General features: G+C 40.7%; 2 protein-coding genes across 2 annotated transcripts in view; one reads left to right on the top strand and one right to left on the bottom strand.

Moving 5' to 3' along the window:
- LOC110987044 (septin-5-like) overlaps nt 1-8,781 on the top strand; it is a 10,432-nt gene extending 1,651 nt beyond the window's left edge. The window contains exons 2-8 of the mRNA XM_087141189.1: nt 264-398; nt 1,704-1,821; nt 2,149-2,250; nt 3,124-3,220; nt 3,937-3,988; nt 4,546-4,656; nt 6,601-8,781. Coding sequence (XP_086997315.1) covers nt 264-398; nt 1,704-1,821; nt 2,149-2,250; nt 3,124-3,220; nt 3,937-3,988; nt 4,546-4,656; nt 6,601-6,871 — 886 coding nt within the window. The 3' untranslated portion in view covers nt 6,872-8,781. The remainder of the gene's footprint in view (nt 1-263; nt 399-1,703; nt 1,822-2,148; nt 2,251-3,123; nt 3,221-3,936; nt 3,989-4,545; nt 4,657-6,600) is intronic.
- Nucleotides 8,782-9,221: 440 nt separating this feature from the next.
- The window catches only part of LOC110987042 (uncharacterized), a 47,889-nt gene continuing 33,927 nt past the window's right edge, over nt 9,222-23,183 (bottom strand). The window contains exons 3-6 of the mRNA XM_022249447.2: nt 21,261-21,368; nt 15,879-15,969; nt 15,535-15,604; nt 9,222-15,005 (exon numbers count right to left, since the gene is read on the bottom strand). Coding sequence (XP_022105139.1) covers nt 13,046-15,005; nt 15,535-15,604; nt 15,879-15,969; nt 21,261-21,368 — 2,229 coding nt within the window. The 3' untranslated portion in view covers nt 9,222-13,045. The remainder of the gene's footprint in view (nt 15,006-15,534; nt 15,605-15,878; nt 15,970-21,260; nt 21,369-23,183) is intronic.

Here is a 23,183-nt window from a genome sequence, read left to right as displayed (position 1 = left end):
GTTTGTTTTAGTTTTATTATTACATCTGAATCGTTTGGAAATAGTGAGAAGAAGTTGCTGAACCAACAGTCAATTCGCTTTTTTCCCTGAGTGTCTTTTTTTCAGTTGCATTACGAATACAACATTTTGCTTGATTTCTGAAGGCGAGGGACAAGTTTTAACGACGACTTGATAACTTATACAGCCCATGTCAACAACCCAACAAAAACGACAACTTTCAAAGTGAACTTATTTCGGCTTTTCCACAAATATTTTGCTTTTAGATGGACACCGATTATTGACTACATTGAAGAACAATTCGCCCAGTATTATGAGGACGAAAGTGGTCTGAATCGTAAGAATATTGTGGACAACAGAGTTCATTGCTGTCTCTACTTTATCTCACCGTATGGACACGGGTAAGATTGTGTGAATAGGCTGGTTAAGTATTCCTCCGCTTGGATTACTTTGTACTAATATTTGTTGAATTAAACTTTTCGGATATAAAAGAAATGAAAACAAGAAAGCTCTTTATGAAGTTGTTGCCAGAATGGTTATAATAGAGTGAAGTGAATAATAAAGATCTTGTTTGCTTGGAAACTTGAAAAACATCGTGCAGTGGAGCCCAATACACTTTTTATTATGGAGTCCTTCGCTAAGTGGGGCACTTCTGAAGGTTAATTTTCTCACTTGATAAAAATTTTTGGCCACTTTTTTTAAAGGTGAGAGATCATTATTTTGAAGCTGAGTAACAAGAAGGCACCATACATGCTCTCTCTCTCTCTCTCTCTCTCTCTCTCTCTCTCTCTCTCTCTCTCTCTCTCTCTCTCTCTCTCTCTCTCTCCTCTCTCGTCTCTCTCTCTCTCTCTCTCTTGTTCAGTAAAACCTTAGTACCCCCCATAAAAAATCTAACTGTATATAAATGGTCCCAATACACCAAAGGAGATTTATTTTAAATTTTCACACTTGATATTCAAGCTGTGTAAATTTATGTTTATGTAAAAAAAAAATAACTTTAGAACAATCTACTGATAAAGTCAAAGTTCAACGTCTTGGGTGCCATAGTTTTCCCCAGTTGGTGTCCAGTTTGATGATTTCATTACTGTGCCAAACAAAGCTTCAAGCCAACAAATTTGGTAATTTATTATCCATTGGCAGACAATTTTGTTAGCCACACACTGATTGTAATATACTCCAATATGTGCAAGATGTTCTTATCGTGTCCCCGCATCAGGATTCCAAATGCATACGCAAAGATGGGGTCCCCGGGGGAATCCATGACAGAATTAGGTGTCATCGAACCGCTAAAACCTCTCCATTATCAATGCCTCCGAGGAGTAGGATTACATCTCAACGGCCATTTCAGGCACTGGGTCTTGGAAGGAATTCTGAACTGGATTACATTATCACATTTCAGAAATAACAACATAGTTCCTCGTATTCATTTCCTCGTTTTGTGTCCCGATATGATTTATAGTGAATTGGCTTGGCACTGCCTCACAGGTTTAATACTTCTGTGTCGATAAGGTTTTCCTTTGTTGCCCTTAATTTGGACCCTGTAAATTTTGTTGTGTACATTTTGTATCCCATTGGTCCCTGTTCGTTGAGTCTTTCTCACATCATATTGTAAATCATGACTTGAAATTGCAATGCGCACATTTTTTTCCAGTGAGATTAGTTATTTACCCATTAGCTTTCTAATACTTGAATGTCCCTGTTTCCAGATTGCGACCCATTGATATTGGCTTTATGCAACGACTCCATGACAAGGTGAACATTGTACCTGTATTGGCAAAGGCAGATTGCCTGACGCCAGTTGAAGTTCGGACACTGAAAAATAGGGTAAGTATGTCCTTGCATCTGGCAAAGGAAAACTGGTTTATGCAAATAAATTGTTGGAAAGAATAACTAACAAATCAAGCTTTCATCCATTGATTTAGTTGTGACATGAACTGCATCTTTGCAGAACACTCGGTGCTTATGTGAGACTGTGCCAGAAAGGCAGATCACCATCATGTTCATCACACACTCGATATCAGTTTATTTTATCAATTATGCAAACTGATGCCCTATGGAAATTTGGTTTGTGAAATGGCAAAGAACAGAAGGAAAGTTCCAATTTTTTGGAGCAATTAATGAATGGGAAAAATCTGATGTCTTGTATGACAGGTAATGCGCGAGATTCAAGAGCATGATATCAACATTTACAGCTTCCCTGACTGCGATTCCGATGAGGATGACGATTACAAACAGCAAGACAAGGAGCTGAAGGTAAAACATGTTATCACAGAATCCACAGGGGAAGCAGTGAACAGCAAAAGGCAATTCCAAAGCCAGAAAATGGCTTAAAAAAAGTTGCTTTGAATTTAGACACATACATTTTGAATAAATTAAGCTCTTGCAATATAGCACTTAATATCTAAGTGTTTTCGAGGGCAAAGCAGGGAAGAGTTTAAATTTACTTGTTCACTTTTCTAGCTGAAATGCCATTCTTTTATTGAGAATGCTTAGGGATGAACATGTGATGTCTCCAACCCTGGACTGGTGCCCACTGATTAAATGTGCCAATGTAGGCTCAAGCATCCCTAACATGTTGAGTCAATATGGGCGATTCACAATAGTGTGCCTCCAAGAGTTTGCAACACGTTGGCCAATCACGACCTGACCAAGACCCAATGCGAGTTTGGAAGGGATCGACAGATTTCGTTCATCCTGATTGGCCAATGCATTGCAAACTCTTGGAGGCGCACTACTGTGAATTGCCCAAATTTTAATCCTATCTAGGAGTCATAATTATGACTCCTAAGTCTCCAAATTCCAAAACTGCAGGATTAAGAGTCAACTGGTATAGCAGCACATCATCTAAAAGCTGTCCAGAATATCTTTCTTTGAATCCGTTTTGCAGTCAGTCCATTTTCAAAATGTTCAGGTGCTGTGTGGAAGTGACATGTACATTTACACATATTAAGGAACTAAAATAGGCTGCCACAGTAAGTTGAATCCTAAGAAGAGTGGAGTTATGATTTCTTGAGCCACTTTAGCTCAATTCAATATACAGTTACTTGAGTTGCTCCTTGCCAGTGTTTTTAGCATTTAAGTTTCTATAGTTAATTGACAAGATTCTATACTACTGTGCTTTTGCAGGAGAGCGTTCCTTTTGCAGTAATTGGCAGTAACACGGTGGTGGAGGTGGGAGGCAAGCGAGTGCGTGGTCGACTCTACCCCTGGGGTATAACTGAGGGTGAGTTACAGAATGATTGTTCTAAGACAGTCCACCACAATTCATCTAGTACCACCAAAGCAATTCAGTCACAACCTGTTCCAGTGAACTGTGGCAAAGCATTCCTTCATCACTGTTTGCGCTCTCTTACTTGTGACTAGACTTACGAATGGACCTGCAACTGACCTGGCTAAAACATATGGTACAACCAGGATTCAACTCTTTCACTGTATCTCACTTTTATGACTCAAAGTACTCCAAGTCTTAGTTATAGATATACTCCATCTTCATCTCAAAGTGACGGTGAGGCTTTTCTATGAAGCCTCAGACTTGTGGTTTTGGCTGTGCTTGCTGTAGGTCCCTATTAAGTAGATGAAAGTTATCTGAGGAGCAGGTTTCTAGTGGCAGAAATCAATGGAACATCAATTATAAGCTAGGAGGGTGTTACACAGAATTTCTACAATTAGGTTTGCCAAAAGTCTTGGAAAAATCAATTTGCCAATCCTGTAAAGGATCTGTACACAAAATGAATGTTACCAAAAGCTTTGGGAGAGAGAAAACTATCAATAAAAAAATAACTTTTGTAGATCAGAATAAAACCTCTTATTCATTTTTTCTGTTACAATTAAAAAAACGTATATTACAAGATATATCGCAGCGTCACAATTGCTAGGAAAAAGTTTCCTTTTAGACTTCTATGCAGATCATATGTTACATGTAGTGTTTGTTTTTTGCAGTGGAGAATCCCAAACATTGTGACTTTGTGAAACTGAGAAACATGCTTATCAGGTGAGTTATATGCAGCAGAGTGTTCATTTCAAAACATTATGGCAAAGCAGCAAACAGATTGTTATGAAGAAGGAATTCCACCTACACTTAGATAGCTTTATTTCAGTTCAGTAATTCAAAAACAGATGACAAACATTGCTGTTAACCATCCATAATTTACCTGAGTTCTGGATAGTTCCATGATTTTTTTCAGTTAAATCAAGACTGATGCAAAACAATGTGGCTTCAGCATTTCGACTGATGTGCACATCTTTTATCTCTGATTTATCGAATTACAGTTCCTAAGATTTTGTCAAAGTTTGGCAGAATGTCAAAGTTTAGTGCAATATCCTCAAGCATTTTTAAAAGAGTGTCCAGGTTCCCAGTTTTTTACACTTGTCCTAAACTATTCTAGGAGTTGTCCTAAAACAAAAAACCCTCTGGAAAATGCAAATTGCAGAGGAGATGACGTATGCCTTGGAGAATTCATTTTGGTGGACCCTAGAACTTCCAGGGTGTATGTTTGTGGTTAGGTGTTGAAGATATGGAGTGCAATGTATTTTTGTGCTGGGTACCAGGACACACATGCAGGACCTGAAAGATGTTACACGTGACCTGCATTATGAGAACTATCGCCTGCGGAGAATCCAAGACGAGACAGATAACCCAGACGTCAAGCAGGAGCGACTGTGAGTTGAAGGCTGTTTCCTATATATATTCTAATTGATGCTTCCCTTCACGCAATGAGTCACGATCACCATGCTCAAACATTTGATGGGGCTGTTTGATCAATCGTTAGGGCTCCAGTTTAGGCGACACGCCTGTGCACCCTCTAGTTTTTTGTACATATGGCATGGAGTATACACAGGCAGTTTCCATCTAAATGTATACAAACAATTAACGTCTTAACCTGAGCATTGGGCACACAAATGGTCATCACATTTCTCACGTCACATGTTTAGGGGGTGTATACATGCGTCAGGAGTCCTTAAAATTGATACACTGAAGGTGCTATACATTAAGTAAATTCTCCCTACATGATCAGAAAGACGGAAAAATTACGTAACTTGGATCATTGCAGTTTCCCCATGGACTTAATTTATAATACATGTATAACAAGAGAGGGCTCTCTTCAATCTAGCAATAATGTTCTGTGGGTTTGGCATTCCAACTGTCATGTAGTTCACGTGTACTAGGTACAGATTGCATGTACATGTACAATAATTCATGTCAAACTGAATGTGGCCTATGCCGGTGTAGAATGTAGCCAGGGTTCAGATATTGCATTAAGCCACTGAACCATGTGCATTGAAATCGATGGCAGTCTTGTGCAGCCCACAGGACCATTAAAATCGGGCAGTTGCATATCCAGCTTTTGGTGTCAAGGGGGCAAAATCGAAAGCGAATGCGGCGTCGAGCTCATTCAACATGTTGGAGGAGATAAAAAAATCAGAAGCCTTACTCACGATCCTGCGTCCTTGCTTTTATTTGCTGGTGTTGTTTTTTTGTTCTCTTTGGGTTTGGACCTAATATTTAGTAAATATACCGATTACTTTCTTTTCTATTCACCTATGAGGGATTAAAAATACCAAAAAACAAAAAATCTGTGGGGGGGGGAGTTTCCCCTGCCTCCCCCACCGGATAAGCCACTGAAGTCAGGTAGTCTAGTTTTGACTAAGTTCTTCTGAATGGCACTGGCAACCCCCCCCCCCAAAAATGTACAAAATGAATCTTTTTAGCAACACTCATGCATGTCTGGTGTTGGTGCAGCGTCTTATAACTCTGGTTTCTGTCCAGTAAATGTTACAAGCCACTGGACTCAGTAGTCCAGTGAGTTTTTAAATGGAGTTCAAATCTTAGTCTCAGTACTGTGCTCAAGTACAGCCCTGCCCAAGCTTATTTTTCATCACATACATTGAGGGTACGCATTAGTGCACAGATTTCATATTGTAGTCATCTTAAGAAGGGGATGAGAGCTGAGTGTTGAAGAAAGGCACTTACCCAGACTGGAACCTTGAGACTTGAGTGAATCTCACTGAGGCCAACTTTACTTGCTGTTTGGTGAAAATTTCTCCTAACGTTTCTTGAAGCATAGACAAAGTACTTCTCAAGCCAAGCTTGCAGTCTTCAAGTTAGTTAGTTGAGGAGACATTTCTTCAGCATTTTGCACCTAGGAGGGAAATCAAGTGCTTTCAGTTTGAAGCCCAAGACCAGACTAGACTAGACTAGACAAGACTAGACTGGTATCTATAGTCTTCTTGCATCTTTTGAGTGAATATGTGGATGTAGAGACAAGATACCAGCCTTGTGATATATATTTGATTAATGCAGTAGTACACAGTGGACAGGTTGTTCCATGCATCAGTCTATTTTTTCACTTTTAATTTGGAACTCTTGTACACAGTATCGAGAGTCCCAAATATTAGGACTTGAATTTAATTACCTCACAGACTGGGAAGTGACTTTTCTTTTCATTAAAGTTGCTTATGAAAAGATGAAGTATCCAGATATGTTCCACAACTACAGCAGCCTCTTCAGCCCAAATCAGCACATAGGGAACCAACATTACCTCAGTATTTGATATGAGATTTTTCATTGCGATCGTTCTTACCCCTTCAACTCTCTCCATACAGGAACTCCATCCGGAAGGACTCCATTGCCACCAAAGAGGTCAGTGAGAAGGACCGGATGCTGGAGGAGAAGGAAGCAGAGCTGAGGAAGATGCAGGAGATACTGCTGAAGATGCAGGCCGAGATGGCCAAGCAGCAAAGCAACGGCGGCAGCAACAAGGGCAGCCTGGCCGACCTGGCGACGAACAACAATGCTGAGAGCAGCGACACGTCTTCCCTCCCTGGGGAAATGAACGATCCTAACGACAGCAGGAGCAGCACTGTGGAAGTATGATGATGAGGTTCTAAAGAGTTCCTAACCAGTGACAACTTAGTACAATCCAGCAGTCCACCATTTTGATGCGGCTCTGTTACTTTGGAGACAAAAGCTAGTACTCTCAAGATGGCCACTGAATGTTTGCAAGTGAACTTGAGGAGGGCCATGAGAAGGGTAATTGAGTATTATTACTTTAGGTTGGGGGTTTCCAGAGATAGTTTGAGGGCACTGTTGTCAGGTAACCTTGTGACAAGATAGTCAGGTTGGCAAGCAGTCTCAACATCTCAGAGGTACCGTATTATAAAATATTTTCTGGGTCATTGTCAGAGTAGCTTGTACCCTATAGAAAAGCAGTAGAATGCAGTTTTGTGTTAACATTTTGCATATTAAGTTCAAATTTGCTGAAACAGTGAGCTTGGAATGTTGCTGCATGTCATGTGGGAAACAATGGCATTTGTAAATATTGATCATGACCACCAAATGTAGCATGCACTTGATGCCAATGATGTACATACAGAATTCCAGTCTAATTTTTGGCATGTCAATAAGAAAAGCTATGCAGGCTAGGATCTGATATCATATCCATTTGCAATGATTATTTTAAAGGGTGCTTGAATGAACAAATTCTTTAAAAATTGTTATTTAAAAGCAGTCTTTCACTTTAGAAAGAATAGACAGCTGAAGGAAAGATGTCATCTCGGCCAAGTATTTTGCAAGAGTTTTAAGTAAGGATTCTTCTTATGGTGCTCCTTGGAAGGGGCAGGGCTTTTTAAGTTCCTCCTATCACTGCATTTAGAACAGACCGAAACGGTTATGCAATTGCTATACAGTGGCTTAAATCTCTGACAGTGGGGACACGGGGATGACCAAAATCTATGTACACGTACATGTACTGCTCGTCCAAAGAAGTTGAAAAGTAGGGTGGGGTTTGGACCCGGAGACCATATTACACCAAGGATCGCTGCTCATGCTACAGATACTCATTTCATATTTGTCCTCCAGTTAGGTTATCAGAACATTTGAACTAACCTCACAGTTTTATTTCTTGTGACCAAAAAGTGTGGGGGGGGATGTTCAACTGGCCCATTACCCCTCAAAAAGTTGGTGGAAGGGGAAATATACCCCAATCCCTTGAGATTGACACCCATGTTACTATACATCAGGGAGGCCAGGCCCTAATAATGATATATGAACTGTGCCAACAAATGACCATAAAACTGAGTCTCAACAGTTTTTCTAGTCAGTCACAGGAACAGTGCTTCCACCATGAGCGGGGGCCTTCTTGAGTATAAAGTGACCCCATGACCAGTCTCATCTGTATTAGACGCATTCATATATGAACAAAAATCAGTATTGTCCTTAAAAATCAATGTCTTCTATCTCAAAATGCACATTTGTTCCAAACAGTTATATGGCACACTTTGTATGCATTTTTATACAGAGCTACATTCACAGAAAAATATTTTTCAAAAGCTTTCATTCCCCAAATTCAACTAAAACGTTTGTATTTATTTGGTATGCATATATTTGGAGACATATTTATTCTGGATGACGTTTTCAGTGAAACTATTGTGGCCATTTAGGTTTTGGTTATGGAATAGATTAAAATAAGATAAACAAAATGTGGCATTTAAAAAAGAGAATGTGATTTGATTTTCTTGATGGCACGACACGGTCATAAAACGATGATCTGAATGACAAATTTGGTGTGATTTATTTAATTGAATTCAAAGCATTACTTTTCAATTGGATTTTGAATTTGATAGAGTAAACCTTTCGAAGCAGACTGGATGTCTGTCGTGTAATCTAATAAAATGTGATTTCTACAGTAGTGACAAGTCAACTTTGTAATTATTGTTATTTGAGAATTTACATAGAAGTGCAGAATGCAAAGTAATATCCGAATAAAGACCAAACACTGAAAAACAGGAGAGTTGTATGACTGCTTACTGAGTGCTCAGCATGCTTCCCATTGAAAACACCTCAAAGTTTACATGTTAGTGAATTGTCAGACAACAGGTGATACATGTAACTATGAGACATGGTACGAAACGTGCGTGTGGGTCACATGACGTACTGAACATGTAATAAAACCTGCATTCCTTACTATATGCTTATGAAGGATGACCATGTGCGTTGGACCGGTGACTATCCCAGATTTCCAAACAAATGTCGGATAAAAATTCAAGTGGAATCACACCTGACACTTGGAAGAGGGACACGCTGAGCACATATGATAAATTCCCCTGAAATGCACTGTCTTCAGTGCTGCTGCGCACCAAGTTGACATTTTTCCTACCAGCCTGTCTCTTTTTTTACCCATGGAGGATTTTTGTCAGAATGGAAAACACATAATGATAGCAATCTATCCTCGTAAATGCAGGCTTTCTTTTATTCTGCTCACTTTTCAAAGATAACGACTGAAATGAAAAATCAAGGTCTTTTTTTTGTAACTACCTTGCTGTAACAACTAACACAATAAACCCATTTACAATAAAGATGGCTTCCTTTACGTCTGTTTTTCATACTTCCATTCACAGCAAATTTTCAGAACTCACCAAATTTTCTGTTCACAACAAAACCATCAGTAACCAAACCACTATTTCAAGTATCATTTAAAAATGCCCTTTAGATGTGAACTACCTCTTACAGAATCTTATTACAAAGAGGCCATAAGTGCTCAACACAGCAAGCAGAATGCTTACATCAAATCCTGCTGACAATGGTGACCTAAAAAAGAGCACAGTTGTAGTTGAGTCCACCACAAGTCCTTTCACAAGTCCCTTCAGGAGTCTACTCATAAAGACAAGTTACAAGTAACAGGCTGAAGAAGACAAAGGAATGCTTTCGTTACAGTTCATTTGAACAGCTTGAGATGTGGTTTAAGACAACATGACTTGTAATGGACTTATGATGGACTTGCAGGGACATGTCACCCCATCAAAAGTCAGTCACCTATCATGCCCAAGTCATCCAGTTTTCAAGTCAAGCCACAAGCTGCTCAAATGAGTTGCACTAGGGCTTTCCATTCAATCCCTAGCCACTGTCCATCAATGTTACTTTTGCAGAGACTTGTGTCCTGACTTGTGCCTCCACTACAGGTAGATTACATGCACAATGCTGAAAGACAAGAGAAATTCCAATGTAGGGGTAAAGTGTGAACATGACTTGGGTGAGGCGCCTTGAAACCTTAGTACTACTTATGTGTGGCTATATGTCCAAATAACCTGGCTGCAGCTGGAGATACCAACATCAGTCATTTTTTTCACAGATGTAATTCCTGGTTTCAGCTAAATGTTTCACTCCAGGTTAACTATAGGCTTACCTCAAGTCTGGCTTAGTCAATGTCTTCATGCACACCTATAAACTATCGACATTACTCTAGCTAATGGTCCATGATTAGTTGGCAGTTGTTAGGAATTACATATCTTTGGCTGGATATGAAACAGTGCACATAATGAAAATTCACCACAGTAGCATGTAAAGCTCATTATATTTTATCGTGTTGATCTGTAACTACCATGTGAGGCTGCAAACTAGAAAGCCAACAACCAGACTGGCATCAAGTCTACACAAACAGTGAACAACAGACGGAAAGAAAGCCATCGCTTGGCTGTTATTTTTACATGTATTTGACATTACATACAAGGCTTGGTTTAATTTCCCTATATTCTGTGCCAAGTTTCACCTTCACAAAACAATCTCTTTTTACACTTTCATACATTGAAGCAGCTTTTTTTTTACATTTAACTTACACACAATGCACACTCTTCCACTTCGCTTTATATCACACAATTTGCACATTGAATTCCCATCAAATGCTACCCCACCTCTTCAAAAACTTCTTAAAATTAAAATTTGCATAACTTAAATCAGAACTTAATAAATTAAGGAAGAGAAATCTCAACATTATTTCAAACAAAGGTATGGTACAGATTAAAGTTAGTTCTATTGGTGGCCTGCAAAAAGGCACTTTATTACTGTTTGATGCATAGGTCTGCATACAAATAAAAATTTGCCCAAAACGGGGAATAACTTTTCATTCTAGTTGACATCAAAATGTCTGCTAAAGCTGTAACGATGGAAGCAAGCAAGCGATAAAGAAAAAAGGAAATGTATAAATGGAATGTAAAACACAAAAAATTATTCAGAACATGAGATACTACGTTAAAACATTCAAGAAAAAAACCCACTTCCATACATTCTTGTGCAGCTTAAAACTGTATATCAGACAAGGCTGTAAAATTTGAAATGCTAAAATGATTTAAATATTTAAAAGTCAGCACTGGTGCAGTAAAGATATCTTTGTCAGAAATACAGCTGTCTTGGTATTAGCACCATGGAATGCAGAATTGGCCTCCGAAGATTCCACAGGAAAACAATGCACCAAGTTCATTTAATACACAAGTCTTACATTTGTACCAAATGCAACCATCAAGACATTGATGACTGGTTGCCAAGCATCCTAGTTTTGCCAATATCATGCTCCGCATAACTCCTGGGAATAAAACTTTAAAAAAAAATTACAAACATTTAATCTTTTCTTCATGTAAAGCATGATCACCAAACACACTATGATACTTTTTATATACCACTCACGATATTTAAATGATGGAGATGATATTTTAATAGATAGTGGACAATAACATCTTGCTGAAATGCACATTTCAATGTGCAATAACAATGCATTAAGTACCACGCTAACCACGGGCTTACATGTATGTACACCTACATGTAAGTATTCAGAATTAGATGTGAACACTGTCCAATCCATGATCATTCTCATTCATATGATTAATGTACCATTCTTCTAGAAAGGATATTATTGGCCTAATTTGGTTTGCTCATATTTTGATCATTTTGATATGGGCATAAGCTGGGCATGAAGGAGAGATATAACTCGGTTTATACAGGGCAGCACTGATATCCAATAATGCACCTGCATGCAGGATTTCCTGACTAAACTAGCGGTTCAATTATATACTGGTCATTTAATCATTATGAGTTACAGGTACATCTACAAGCACACATTACTTCTGACAGGGTAACTTCGAGGAACACCGACACAAACTTTTAGCGGGACCCTGCTGCATGAACACTGCACTCTTCAAACACGAGGAGACGACATACCTGTACATGTACACAACAAGATGACTTCGGAGTCTGATTAAGTTGGACAAGTGTTTCACAACTCAAGCTCATATGATTCATACTGGTAACACCTGCTTTCAGTGGTTAACTCATAATTCCAAATTCTGTTGAATAGCCACGATGTGATTGCTTAGTTTTCTTTGAAGTTTGTATGATTTTTTAAAATTTAGCTTCAACAATTCTACCAAACTTCTCACTCTTAACAGCTCAGGGTCAAACTCTGGCAGGAATTGTCCATGATAAGGATATTTCAGATTCTTAATCGGATTATGTTTAAAAGCTAAATGGAGCAGTTTACTGTTAACTGACAGGAACATTTTAAAATGGCTAGAATATTCATGCAGTACATGTACGAACATACATATATGTAAATGGAGCGATAAAAGATCATATCATGCCAAATTAGAGTTTGCAAAACTGGCAGTTGGAAAACACACTTTTTTTCATATTTTGCAACACACTTTAAAATTACCTATATATAGTTTTAATTTTTTTGATGTGGAAATAGAATTTCGGCTTTGGTATCATTTTCTTCAACTTTCACACGAATCACGAACCTGGAAAAAATACCTCACAGTTCAATCCATTGTGAACAAGTGAATAGAGATCAGCAAATACAGCATGTAATTGCAATATGAAAATACCTCAGGACTTGATTTTCGTCACAATTCACAGATGATGTGTCAACACAAGCCAGTGTTGTAGTGAAGACCTGTTAAAACCATCACAAGATCTCCCAAGACCATCACAAGACCTCACGAGACCATCACAAGACCTCACAAGACCATCACAAGACCAACACAAGACGTCCAGTCTGAAATCAAGTCAAAAGTTATTCAAATGAACAGTGACACAAGCATTCCTTTGTCATTGTTCATCGCACTTTTAACTCGCAACTGCTCTTGTGACAGGCTCTTACACTCGTGTGACTAATCTGATGTCTGGTCTTGACTACAATGCTGTCATAGTCTACGCTTTAAGCAGCTGACCATGACGGTCAGGTAACTAAGCAAGCTCAAAAGAAATAATAATGTAGAGTATTTAGTGTCGTTTTCCTGAGGATCCCCTGGCTCCCCTGGACAAGGCTGGTGCCTCCTCACCCCCCTCTGCGAGAGACCCAGACCGTCCCGCCCGGCGTAGCTGGTAAGGCTCATCTGGACCAAGGGGTGAACCCTTCTGGGGGTTGTCTTCGTACCCCGAGTCCTGGTCCGTTCGTAGGGATGGGGTCGGGGACATGGAATCGGCACTGGTGAAGCTCCGTGTGTCGTAGTTGTCAATGTTGATGGTGCGCTGACACCAGTCCATCATGTTGGCAATCAGATCAGGGAGTGAGTGACTTCGAGAGGAGGCATTGCCCTCCGACAGGAGCCGCTTGTGCTGGACCGGCATAGGGATGCGGGAGGGCGTGGCATTCTCCAAGGAATCCCTCCTCATGGGGGTCTTGGGTTCTGCCTTCAGGTGGCTGGGGATGGGGATCCGCGGCCTGAGTCTGGACGTGCCGGGGGAGCTGGCTCGGGAGCTGGCCCGGGAGCTGGCATTGCTCCTGGTCTCACTGCGGGTCTCTCTGGGTGCCACCCTGTTCTGGTAGCTCTGCAGGTATCTTGCAAGGTTCTCTGCATTCAGTTTGGCTGGCACAGGCTGACGGGGTGCCTTAGTGTCCCTGCCAGTGATGGTCCGCCGCCGGGCCGAGTTCCTGGCAAAGCCCCCTTCTTGGTCTTGGCTGAGGTTACCAAAGAGATGGCGATCGGTCCGTGGGTTCCTCAGAGAACCGGACCGCTGAAGCCTGCTCTCCCTTGGCTGCTTTCTTGGCATGTTTTGGACGGTGTCTTCTTGGTTTCCCTGTGGTGTTGATGACTGTGAATGCACCGCAGTGGCACTGCGTGCTCTAGCACTAGATCCCATGCTACCCGTGGTAGCACGCAACTTTGACCCCCTCTCAAAAGAAGGACTCTGGGTTTGGGTGGAACCTGCCTCTGAAACACCAATGGATGCGCGCAACCTGGACTTTCTCTCAGGTGTGGGGATATGCGACAGAGGCGCTCTCCCCTCCCCGACACCAGTGGAGGCTCGCAGCCTGGACCCCCTTTCAAAGGAAGGGATTTTGGTTCTTGCAACACTACGGTCGACTGAGAGACTTCGGGTTCTCTCTCGCTCCCTTAGTCTCTGGGTCACACATTCTGTAGCTGATTTCTCACTGTCTGTTGGGGATCTTAAGGACGACCCATCGTGTGACCTAAGGTCATTGGAATCACAGCTACTAGTGCTGTTAAGGCGGTGACGCCCTCCGGTGTCTCGTGATATCATGATGATCGAGTTGTCTCGTCTTTCAGTGAGTTTCTTGGCATCTGCTCTTGAAGTGTTGACGTTCAGGGACCCTGATCGGTGCTTCCGTCTCATGGATGGAGAGATTGGGATGCTCCGGTCCAGCGAGGTCTCCCTGCTGCGTGTACCGCTGGTCAGATTCACAGACGAGCTGCGGGTTCGACGGGTGTGAGTCCCAGAGCCTGACTCTCGTCCGCCAGCCAGGGCCAGCCGCCTATATACATCAGATTGCACATTGGACTCATTCAATTCAACTGGGGTGCAGGACAAGGGCCTGACATGACGCGTTGGGCTCGTGGGAGCGCTACGGGCCAGGCTGCCCTGATGGTTTTGGCTCTGGCCATCAGCGTTTGACTCCTCGCGACGCTTCCTCAGAAACTCCTCGGTGCTCGTGCCAGCTTGGCTCAGCCTCCGCGGGAGCTGGGAGGGGCGCTTCTCGGCCTGGAGGGAGCTCCTGGCCGGGCTGTTTCGTCCCAGGCTCCCTGGTCTCCCCCTGGCTGGGGTGGAGCTGTTGTTCAGAAGATCGGCGCTGTGGTTGGAGTCTAGACTGGCCAGGGTCTCATTGCTGTCTTCGCGTCTTATGCGTGGGCTCGGGCTGCGAACCGATCGATTGTCACAGTCATCCAGAGACTCAACACTCTGGTTACGGCTGTGAAGTTTAGGACCTTCTACCGATACTCTGCAAAACACAGAAGAGAACAAATAAGACTTGAAGGTTTTCAGGGTGAAAGAAACTAGACGAGTAAAATGATTGCGGTTGCACCATGTATTAATCCCTTTCTTGAGTATGTGTGGTTCTGAGAAAAACCAGAGAGTTATTCCCTGGTTCTTCTCAGAACCACATATACTCAAGAAAGAGATTGATACATGGTTCAACCGCATTCATTTTACTCTTACAGAAGAGAACCTCATCACTAAGTTGACAAATGTATGCTGTCGTGCACTTAAACTGGGACTAATGCAAAAATTATTGTCAGATGAGGGCAATCAAATTTGCTATTTCCTGAGACAAGGTTGAATGCAATCTCTTTTTTACGGATCCAGTTCAGCTTTGTGCCCATTCAGTTGCATGCGGATCACATCAACTTGGCATACCGTAAACATGCAAAGATATCTGAAAAGGTGAATTTACATGTAAATGAAGAGGCCCTCTTTCAGCTTTTGTAAGTGGGTTATTAGTGGATCAATCTACAGTAACAAGTCTTTACCTTCGTTTTGGTGATTTGCGGTAGTTGCTTCCAAAACTACTAGTGCGACTCCTTCCCCCAGAGCGATGAACTGAAACAACAAAAATCAAACTGTGAATTTTCCTGACAATAATACGAGCCAGATATTTTACAACAAAGTGGCTGACAAACTTTTGAACCGTTGGCGTACTATTTTGTTCCAAGGCACAGACTTTTGTTCCAAACTCTACTCTACAAGACACATAACGTTTATTAAGTGAAGAGCATAAACTTGTGAAGTTTCCATAACAGAAAATCTTCAGCGAAAAGTTGATCTTCAAAACCACGCAAGCCTACTCTCAAACAAACTTCTCTTGTCCACTTACGTTTGCATTTGCAAGGGTCATGCTTGTCCAGGTAGTGCTCCAGTGTATCCCAGCCACCCCCGATCCGAACCATGACATGATTCCGTAAAATCTTGAACAAATTCCACGAAAAATGAAACAATTCAAAATGGTGGAAATTGAAAATCAATCACACATCTTACACTGAACAAGTATAATTCACAAGTTAGGGTAGTACATGTAGAACTTAGAAAACAGAATACAATTGTTGTTTTTGAGTTTCCAAAGTTTAATTAAAAGTGCATAGAATGACTTGAGCAAAAACTGAAGGCTTTGGCTTTGCCACTGTAGCAACCTGTAAAAAAAAATCCAGAGGACAGATAGGGCGCCCTCTGTTGACTATAATGATGCCTTATTGTCATTACGGTACTTCACAAGGACCATTGTAATCTACCCATATGGCACTCAATGACTACTCCAGACCTTGAGGGGGACAGGTTGAGCTTTTTACAACAGCATTTTCTGTCTACCTGATAAGGACATTTTGACATTTTGATGATCTCTGAGTGGCAGTAACTGCCAAGTAAGAGGGTGTGTTATCCAGATGAAAAGCAGGAGTAAATGATGAAGTATGAAGATTGAAGGAGGGAAAATATGCATCAATATAAAAAGATGCAGAAAAAACAAGAAGCAGGAAATTAGTAACAAAACACGGATATATACATATACTTTCTAAAATGAAGAACATCTTACATGCATGTACACCGGCCAGAATAAATTTATGCTAATACATGCTACAATGTCCATGTACCGGTACTACATATCCAAACTGAATGACAAATAGCTGCCATTTTGTGTACGGAAGATAAAAGTGTCCAGAGCTGAGGGTACATAAATAAACTGCCTACAGCTTTCTCTTCCTCGGAGGTTTTTGACTGTGAAGTAAATCAGTTTGACTCCATGCGAAGGGTTAACCGTTATTTCAGGCAACAGAAGGTCACAGGTTTTTGAGTCATCTGACCTATCTTGCAACATGCTGAGTTTTCCCAAAGGGTTTTTAAGGAAACGATTTGGAAATACAATGAGTATAATAACTGCAAGTTGGGAACTGTCTTTTTCTTTTAATGTGTACAGTCATGTGCCACATTCTCCATGCTCCAAGTGGAACATTTGACTACACCAATCTGTATCTCAGCACGCATTCAGTGCCTGCCCCCTGCCAACACTGCATGGAGTCTAACCGCATAAACCAACATTGTGCCTGTAACTTTTCATGAGACAACACGGGATGGAGCTTCCTACCAGGATCCGGCCTGCATTTCTGTTATACATGTATAATTTTTCATGAGAATTAAAGGAATGCTGGTGTTTGTTTCTGGGGAGCTTAAACATGCAGGCACAAATACATATCGTGCGAATTGAAGGAAAATGGTTGAAATCATGAGGGAAGTGATTTGAACCATGAAACTTGGTTTGTTTCAAGAGAAGAAATCATGAGGGAAGTGATTTGAACCATGAAACTTGGTTTGTTTCAAGAGAAAACATTTGGTTGTTTTCATTGGTTCCCTCTTTCTCTGCATTTCCTTCACACTTTTCGCAGACATTACTCATTACGGGAGGAAGTGTGGCCTGCCAACACTTTCCTGCATTCCCAGAGAGAACTGGCTTTGACCTCAGGAAGACCTTCCAACTTGATTTTCCTCTACTTTTTTGCCGTATTTGAACACCTTCCCTTCTAATGATGCACGAGGATAAAACAGTTGTTGACATCTATTGTTTACATTTTTAGCACAGGAAAATGACGGGTCCAAGTACAGATTTTTTCATCTGTTATTTGAATCAGAGTCACAGATCCAGTGTTTCCAAAATCACTTTCAACTTTTTGATGACATTTTGGGAGTGTTTAATCCTTGTAGACAATCTCTTCATGTCAGTGGGATTTTTTTTATAAACATGTTCGGTATTCCAACAGCACATGCCCAGTACAAGGCTATTTGGGAACAGCTACACACATGCGGGATAGTCTCTCCTGTTCATGCATGCACTTTGTTCCCAAAAGACCTTGGTTTTTTGAAACACCGTACTGGCTCATTACATTTATGTCAATGAAATTGAAACGAAATCATCTCAGGCGGAACATTCAATTTCACAGCTGTTTGAGTAACTTCATGAATGCTTTTACTGTCAGTTGATATTTTGCTCAGATAAATGTACATATAATTCTTCTTAATGGATGTTTCTACCCCTGAGATGTTTCTATGACTGTCCAAAAGGAACCAATCTTTGTGTGTACATGTACATGTACAGTGCACATAAAAAAGTGGAAAAATTTGGTTTTTACGTGTACACAGATTGCCTAGATTACAAAAAAGTATGGGCATCTACAAATTAAGAATGAACAGGTGCATGAAAAAAGTTAAAAGGGCATTCAGGGTCATTCAAGAGAAGACCTCCCCAGATGCTTTGCTTTGAAATTCATTCCACAGGCCCTTTGTGAGAGAGAGAGAGAGGAACACCGACACGTTCTTCGTTCTCACCACTCCTATCCACACAAAGCTGTACTGTACCGGTACATAGGGCAGTAACATGTATCAACCTCATTCCACACTTTTAGCACCATCCACTGTAGTGATGTGCCATCAACTGGAACCTGGACCATTTGAACCAGGGCCCCCTCTTTAATCCATGGCCAACCAATTCAGATCCTCTGGAAGCCCTGAACATGGATACACTTCTCACTGTACCTTCACAACATTTTAAAGCTACCAGCTGCCTCTGGACTACTGTTCCGAACACAAGTGACAATGGATTGCTTTGTCCATCCAGGGTACACTGTACCTCTGGCTAGGTCCAGCAGTTATTTCATTTCAATCACCATGCAGTCAGAGAAAGATTTTTATGAAAACAATCTCCATGTACATGTATGATTCTGGACATCAAATACATATAAAAACTGTGGAATCAAGCTCGACAAGGGCATTCTTTCATACAGTGTTGGTAAAAATCATCTACTGAAATCATACACTGCAGTAGGCCTACATGTGCACGTTCACATATTTATGTAGAAACTGTGTAAAATCTCGAACCCTGGGCAGAGCTCAATTTCCCTTAATTGGCATAATTTGATTTATCCCACTGACAGAATGAATGCCCATTATCTTCAGATGGTGCCGTCAGTAATTTGGGTCGTTGCTTGACCTTAATCATCGGGTCAGAGCTTGGGAAAAATACGTGTACCTCTGACACAAGAAGCCTGGTCATGAGAAGGTATTTTCATTTCCTCTGTGATTGAAAGTTGCTGTAGATCAAATGATTATACAGGCATTTCTGTAATTTACAGTAACACATATTCATCAGAACAGACATCATTTACAAAGGGAAGTGTCTGGCAAGAAACCAGTGAGTAAGCATTTTGAAAAATGAGAGGGCCTGATGTTTAGTTTCTTTTTAATGATACTATAAAATACATCTTAGAAGAACCAAAATAAAATGAGATGATATCCTGGTATGACTGAATGAAGCAATTAACTTCCTTAACAATTTATAAACTAAAAAAAACAAAAACAACCAAAAACACAAGATACATGTATTTTAAGTTAAATTGTCACTTCCTAATGTTCACAAAAGCATGCCAGGTGGTTTTCTTGTAAAATAGTATTTGGGAATTACGTGGATGCAAACATGAAAACATGACATTTTTTCAACTGATCGTCACTTCATTATTGATTCCAACAGAGGGCGCTTTGATAATCCTCACTAATCTCACAAGCATAGCACAACTGTAATTTGTCTGTTATTGTTGCACTTTGCTTCTCCTATTTTACAAGCAAAGTTTGAACCAGCTTATCAGGGAGTGAACATTTTGGGGGCCGGATGAGGGTTGTCTGCCAGACAAGAAGAAATGAACACTCTCAAGTCTAAGAGTGCTTACAGTCATCCAACAACTTTTTTAAAAACAAAAAACAAGTATTCAATTTCTCTACACCATCAGCATGGCTACCTGGCATAATCTCTTCAAATTTTCTCACATTAACACACCACTCGAGAGTGATGATTAACTAGGAACAAGTACATGTAGTTTGGGTCAGGCATGGCTTTGTCATTTGAGGGAAGGAAAAACATGCTTGAGGCTTGAAGGTAAGACAAACAATGGCTCAGAAACCTATGGGGAAATTTGTCATCTGCTCCAAAGGTAAAGGGATGTAAACTTCTGTGAACGTGTACTTTGTTCAGGGGCATGAATGCACAAAAACCAACTTGAGTTGACAGACGTAGTGCACTGCAGCATGCATTTCATCATGCGACAAACAAGGAGATTTCAAACACCAAGGGACACATCAATGTATTTACTCAAAAGAATTTGACAGTTATAAAGGATGCTAACTGTTTCGATATGATGATTCTCATATGAGCACTATCCCTCCCCATCTCACAGTTACCGGCCCCAATCTTTGCATTTCAATTGAAAGGCATTACACCAAATCAAACTTGAAGCTTGGAAATTCTAATGGGAATGACCACAGCCCACACATTTTTCAGTGTGGATGCCTGTCCCACATAATTTATTCCTTCACTGTTAATGATCTATCTCAGGAGGCAAACGGTCTTTGGGAGTACTCAAAACCAGACTGAGTGACCTGGCAAAGCCTTGCCAATGGCTCAGCTGAGCATACTTAGAACAGCAAATTTATTCCTCACGATATGAGTGCATTTATTCCTTCATTTGTTTTGAGCTTCTGCAAGCGATGGGCAAAAAATAGACAAATTCTAGCTGCCGTAATAATTGCGTGCCACTGCAATATGTCACTGATGTCTGGACAGGCCGTTAATGGCCTTATAAGGGAATCTCTGACAGGGAAATATTTTTCCAGTCTGCAGATGTGCAGGAAGATAGCAATCTTACATCAAAGCCTATTGAGCCTTCATGTTTGTGCATGCCTGTCTAGATTGGCTGGTTGATTATCAACATATCTAAGCTTATTTGAACATAATAAACTAAACCAACACTGAGGCTGTGATTACAAAGCATTGAAGAGTGATTTCAAAGTACATGTACTCATGAACTGACTTCCTACGGACATCCCAATTCATCCATATTTTTTATTTTGACATAGTATTCTTATCAATTCAAATTAAGTTCAAGAGTTAGCAGTTCTGTTTTATGGTCCAAAGATGCCAAAAATTACTCTGAGGGAACAAATATGGAGAAGACATGTACATGGTGCCATGAATCAGAAGAAGAGAAACAAATTTGCCTTTTTATGATCGGATGAATTTGTATTCAAACAAACAAAATATCAAACCAATAGAGACCCACAAATCAAATAAAAGAAAACTGACTGACTGATGAGCTACATGCAGTAACCAGACTAACCAATCAATCAACTGTATCAATTAACCAGTTAATCCATTTCCAATACTCACCCTGACAAATATAAGTGTACTCTGGTCTCCAATCCTGTATTTTCCCTCAGCTTCCCTCACCATAGGGAACTGGTTGGGGCAAGTGCATTCATTCACCAACTCTCGCACCTGTCAAATCAGAAGGAGACAGAAACTGGCACTGCTCAACTATGATCAATTGTTGTATATTTATCATAACCAAACAAGGTCTGTTTCCTGCACCCTTTTTAAAAGGCCTTTTTCATACTGCAGCCTCTCAAACGTGGGCAGTAACAGCACTGCTATGGGTTAAAAATTTGATTTTTCAACCCCACAATCAACCTGGCTTGTTTCAAGCTTGTTTCGTGTGAGCTCAACCTGACAATGAACATTACTGATTTTCAACCTGGACTGAAAAATCTCAACAGTGATCAGGAGGAGCAGGGTTGAGCTCAATCTGGGTTGAAGTCAATCTTTGGGTTGATGCAGAGCTGGTGCAGGGTTGAACATATTTGTAAATCGTTGCCAGTTTCCAACCCTGCAGCAACCCCAAGATTTGTTAAGTGCAAACCCAGATAAAGGACACAGGTGTGAACGGGCCTTATTTTCTGGGACTCTGTATATATATTTCAATCAAATGATTGAGGCCTTCACAAGAATGTCACATGCTGTAAAACTGTTTTGCCTTTGAGAAAGATTCTTAGGCGGCAACGCGAAACTGACTCGCCATTATTCTGCGTCTTGCCCGCGTTCTTCCCGATCGGTCGGGCGTTGTCAAGGAGGGCGAGAACACGCGTCCTGCACGGGAGCGCGCACTCAAGCATGGCACAGCTTAATGAGCTGAACCGGGGCTGGACCGATCACAGTAATTGTCATCCAGACAAAGGGAGCTGTAATATATACATGTACATGTAGGACCAAAAAGTCAGGCTCCCTTACTTTTGTACATGTACAAATACTGGTATATTTCAGGTTATGTTGTCAGCGAGCAGTGTGTGATGGTTTTTTTGTACTGTCACAAATTTGAGGTATTAAGAGATAAATATGTACAGTAGGCTTAAGATCTTTGTATTTTCACAGCTTCTTTGCTTATATACTGGTTTATTATTAAATAATGATACACCACAGCACTGCACCAGTTAAATTCTAAGGTTTTTCTTGCTAAGCAAAACTTTGCAGGGCATCAGTCACAAGTAGCAGACCTTGTACCATGAGTTTTTGGCTGGTAACCTGTTTTGCTTCTCATGTTGTGCTTTAATCACATTTTTTGATTAGCAGGGCCACGAAATTGGTCCCATGTGACCACACTTGCCAACAGTGTTGAAATGAATTATAGCACCCTCTACAGTTTGCATGCAGAGCATAGTTTGCCCTCTCAAGGACTACATACATGTACATTTGTCCCAATTTCACATCTACCGGAAGATGTAATGGAAAAACAAACTGAATAAATCACAACACCATCTCATACATGTATTTATTAAGGTACATGTATTTCTGATGAGCTATTATCATTTGAAGGTCTTCACAATAGCAAAGAGTTGTTTGCATGGAAGCATGGGAAAACTATTTTGGAAGTTCAGTACACAAATACCATTAGACTTTATGCACTATCATACAAGGTAAAAGCCATGCATGGCAGAGAAAAAGTTGCAAAATATTTTTTCATTCCACAGTACAATAACAAATAGATTATTCCCATCAACTTCAAAGGTGAGAGGGAAATCCTTGAGTTCCTGAGTACCCAAAATGGGTGAATGTTTGGACAGTTTCTCAACAACATTTTGATTCCCCAAACTGCATTGTGATCAAGATCAACCTTCCTGGCCACTGACAATGGAGTGACAACAGAGTGCAAGATTACACCTCTCCAATCAACAACAGAAGCAAACTTGCCCCAGATAAAGGTACAGGTACTGCAGTTACATGTACATACATGTTGTTCATGTTATTCTGAACTGATAG

The sequence above is a fragment of the Acanthaster planci genome, linkage group LG09 (genome assembly GCF_054643075.1).
Source record: "Acanthaster planci isolate LZ-2023a linkage group LG09, COTS_SCS, whole genome shotgun sequence".
Taxonomy (NCBI): Eukaryota; Metazoa; Echinodermata; class Asteroidea; order Valvatida; family Acanthasteridae; genus Acanthaster; species Acanthaster planci.
Note: the sequence above shows the minus strand (reverse complement) of the source record. Positions and strands in the feature narration are given on the sequence as shown.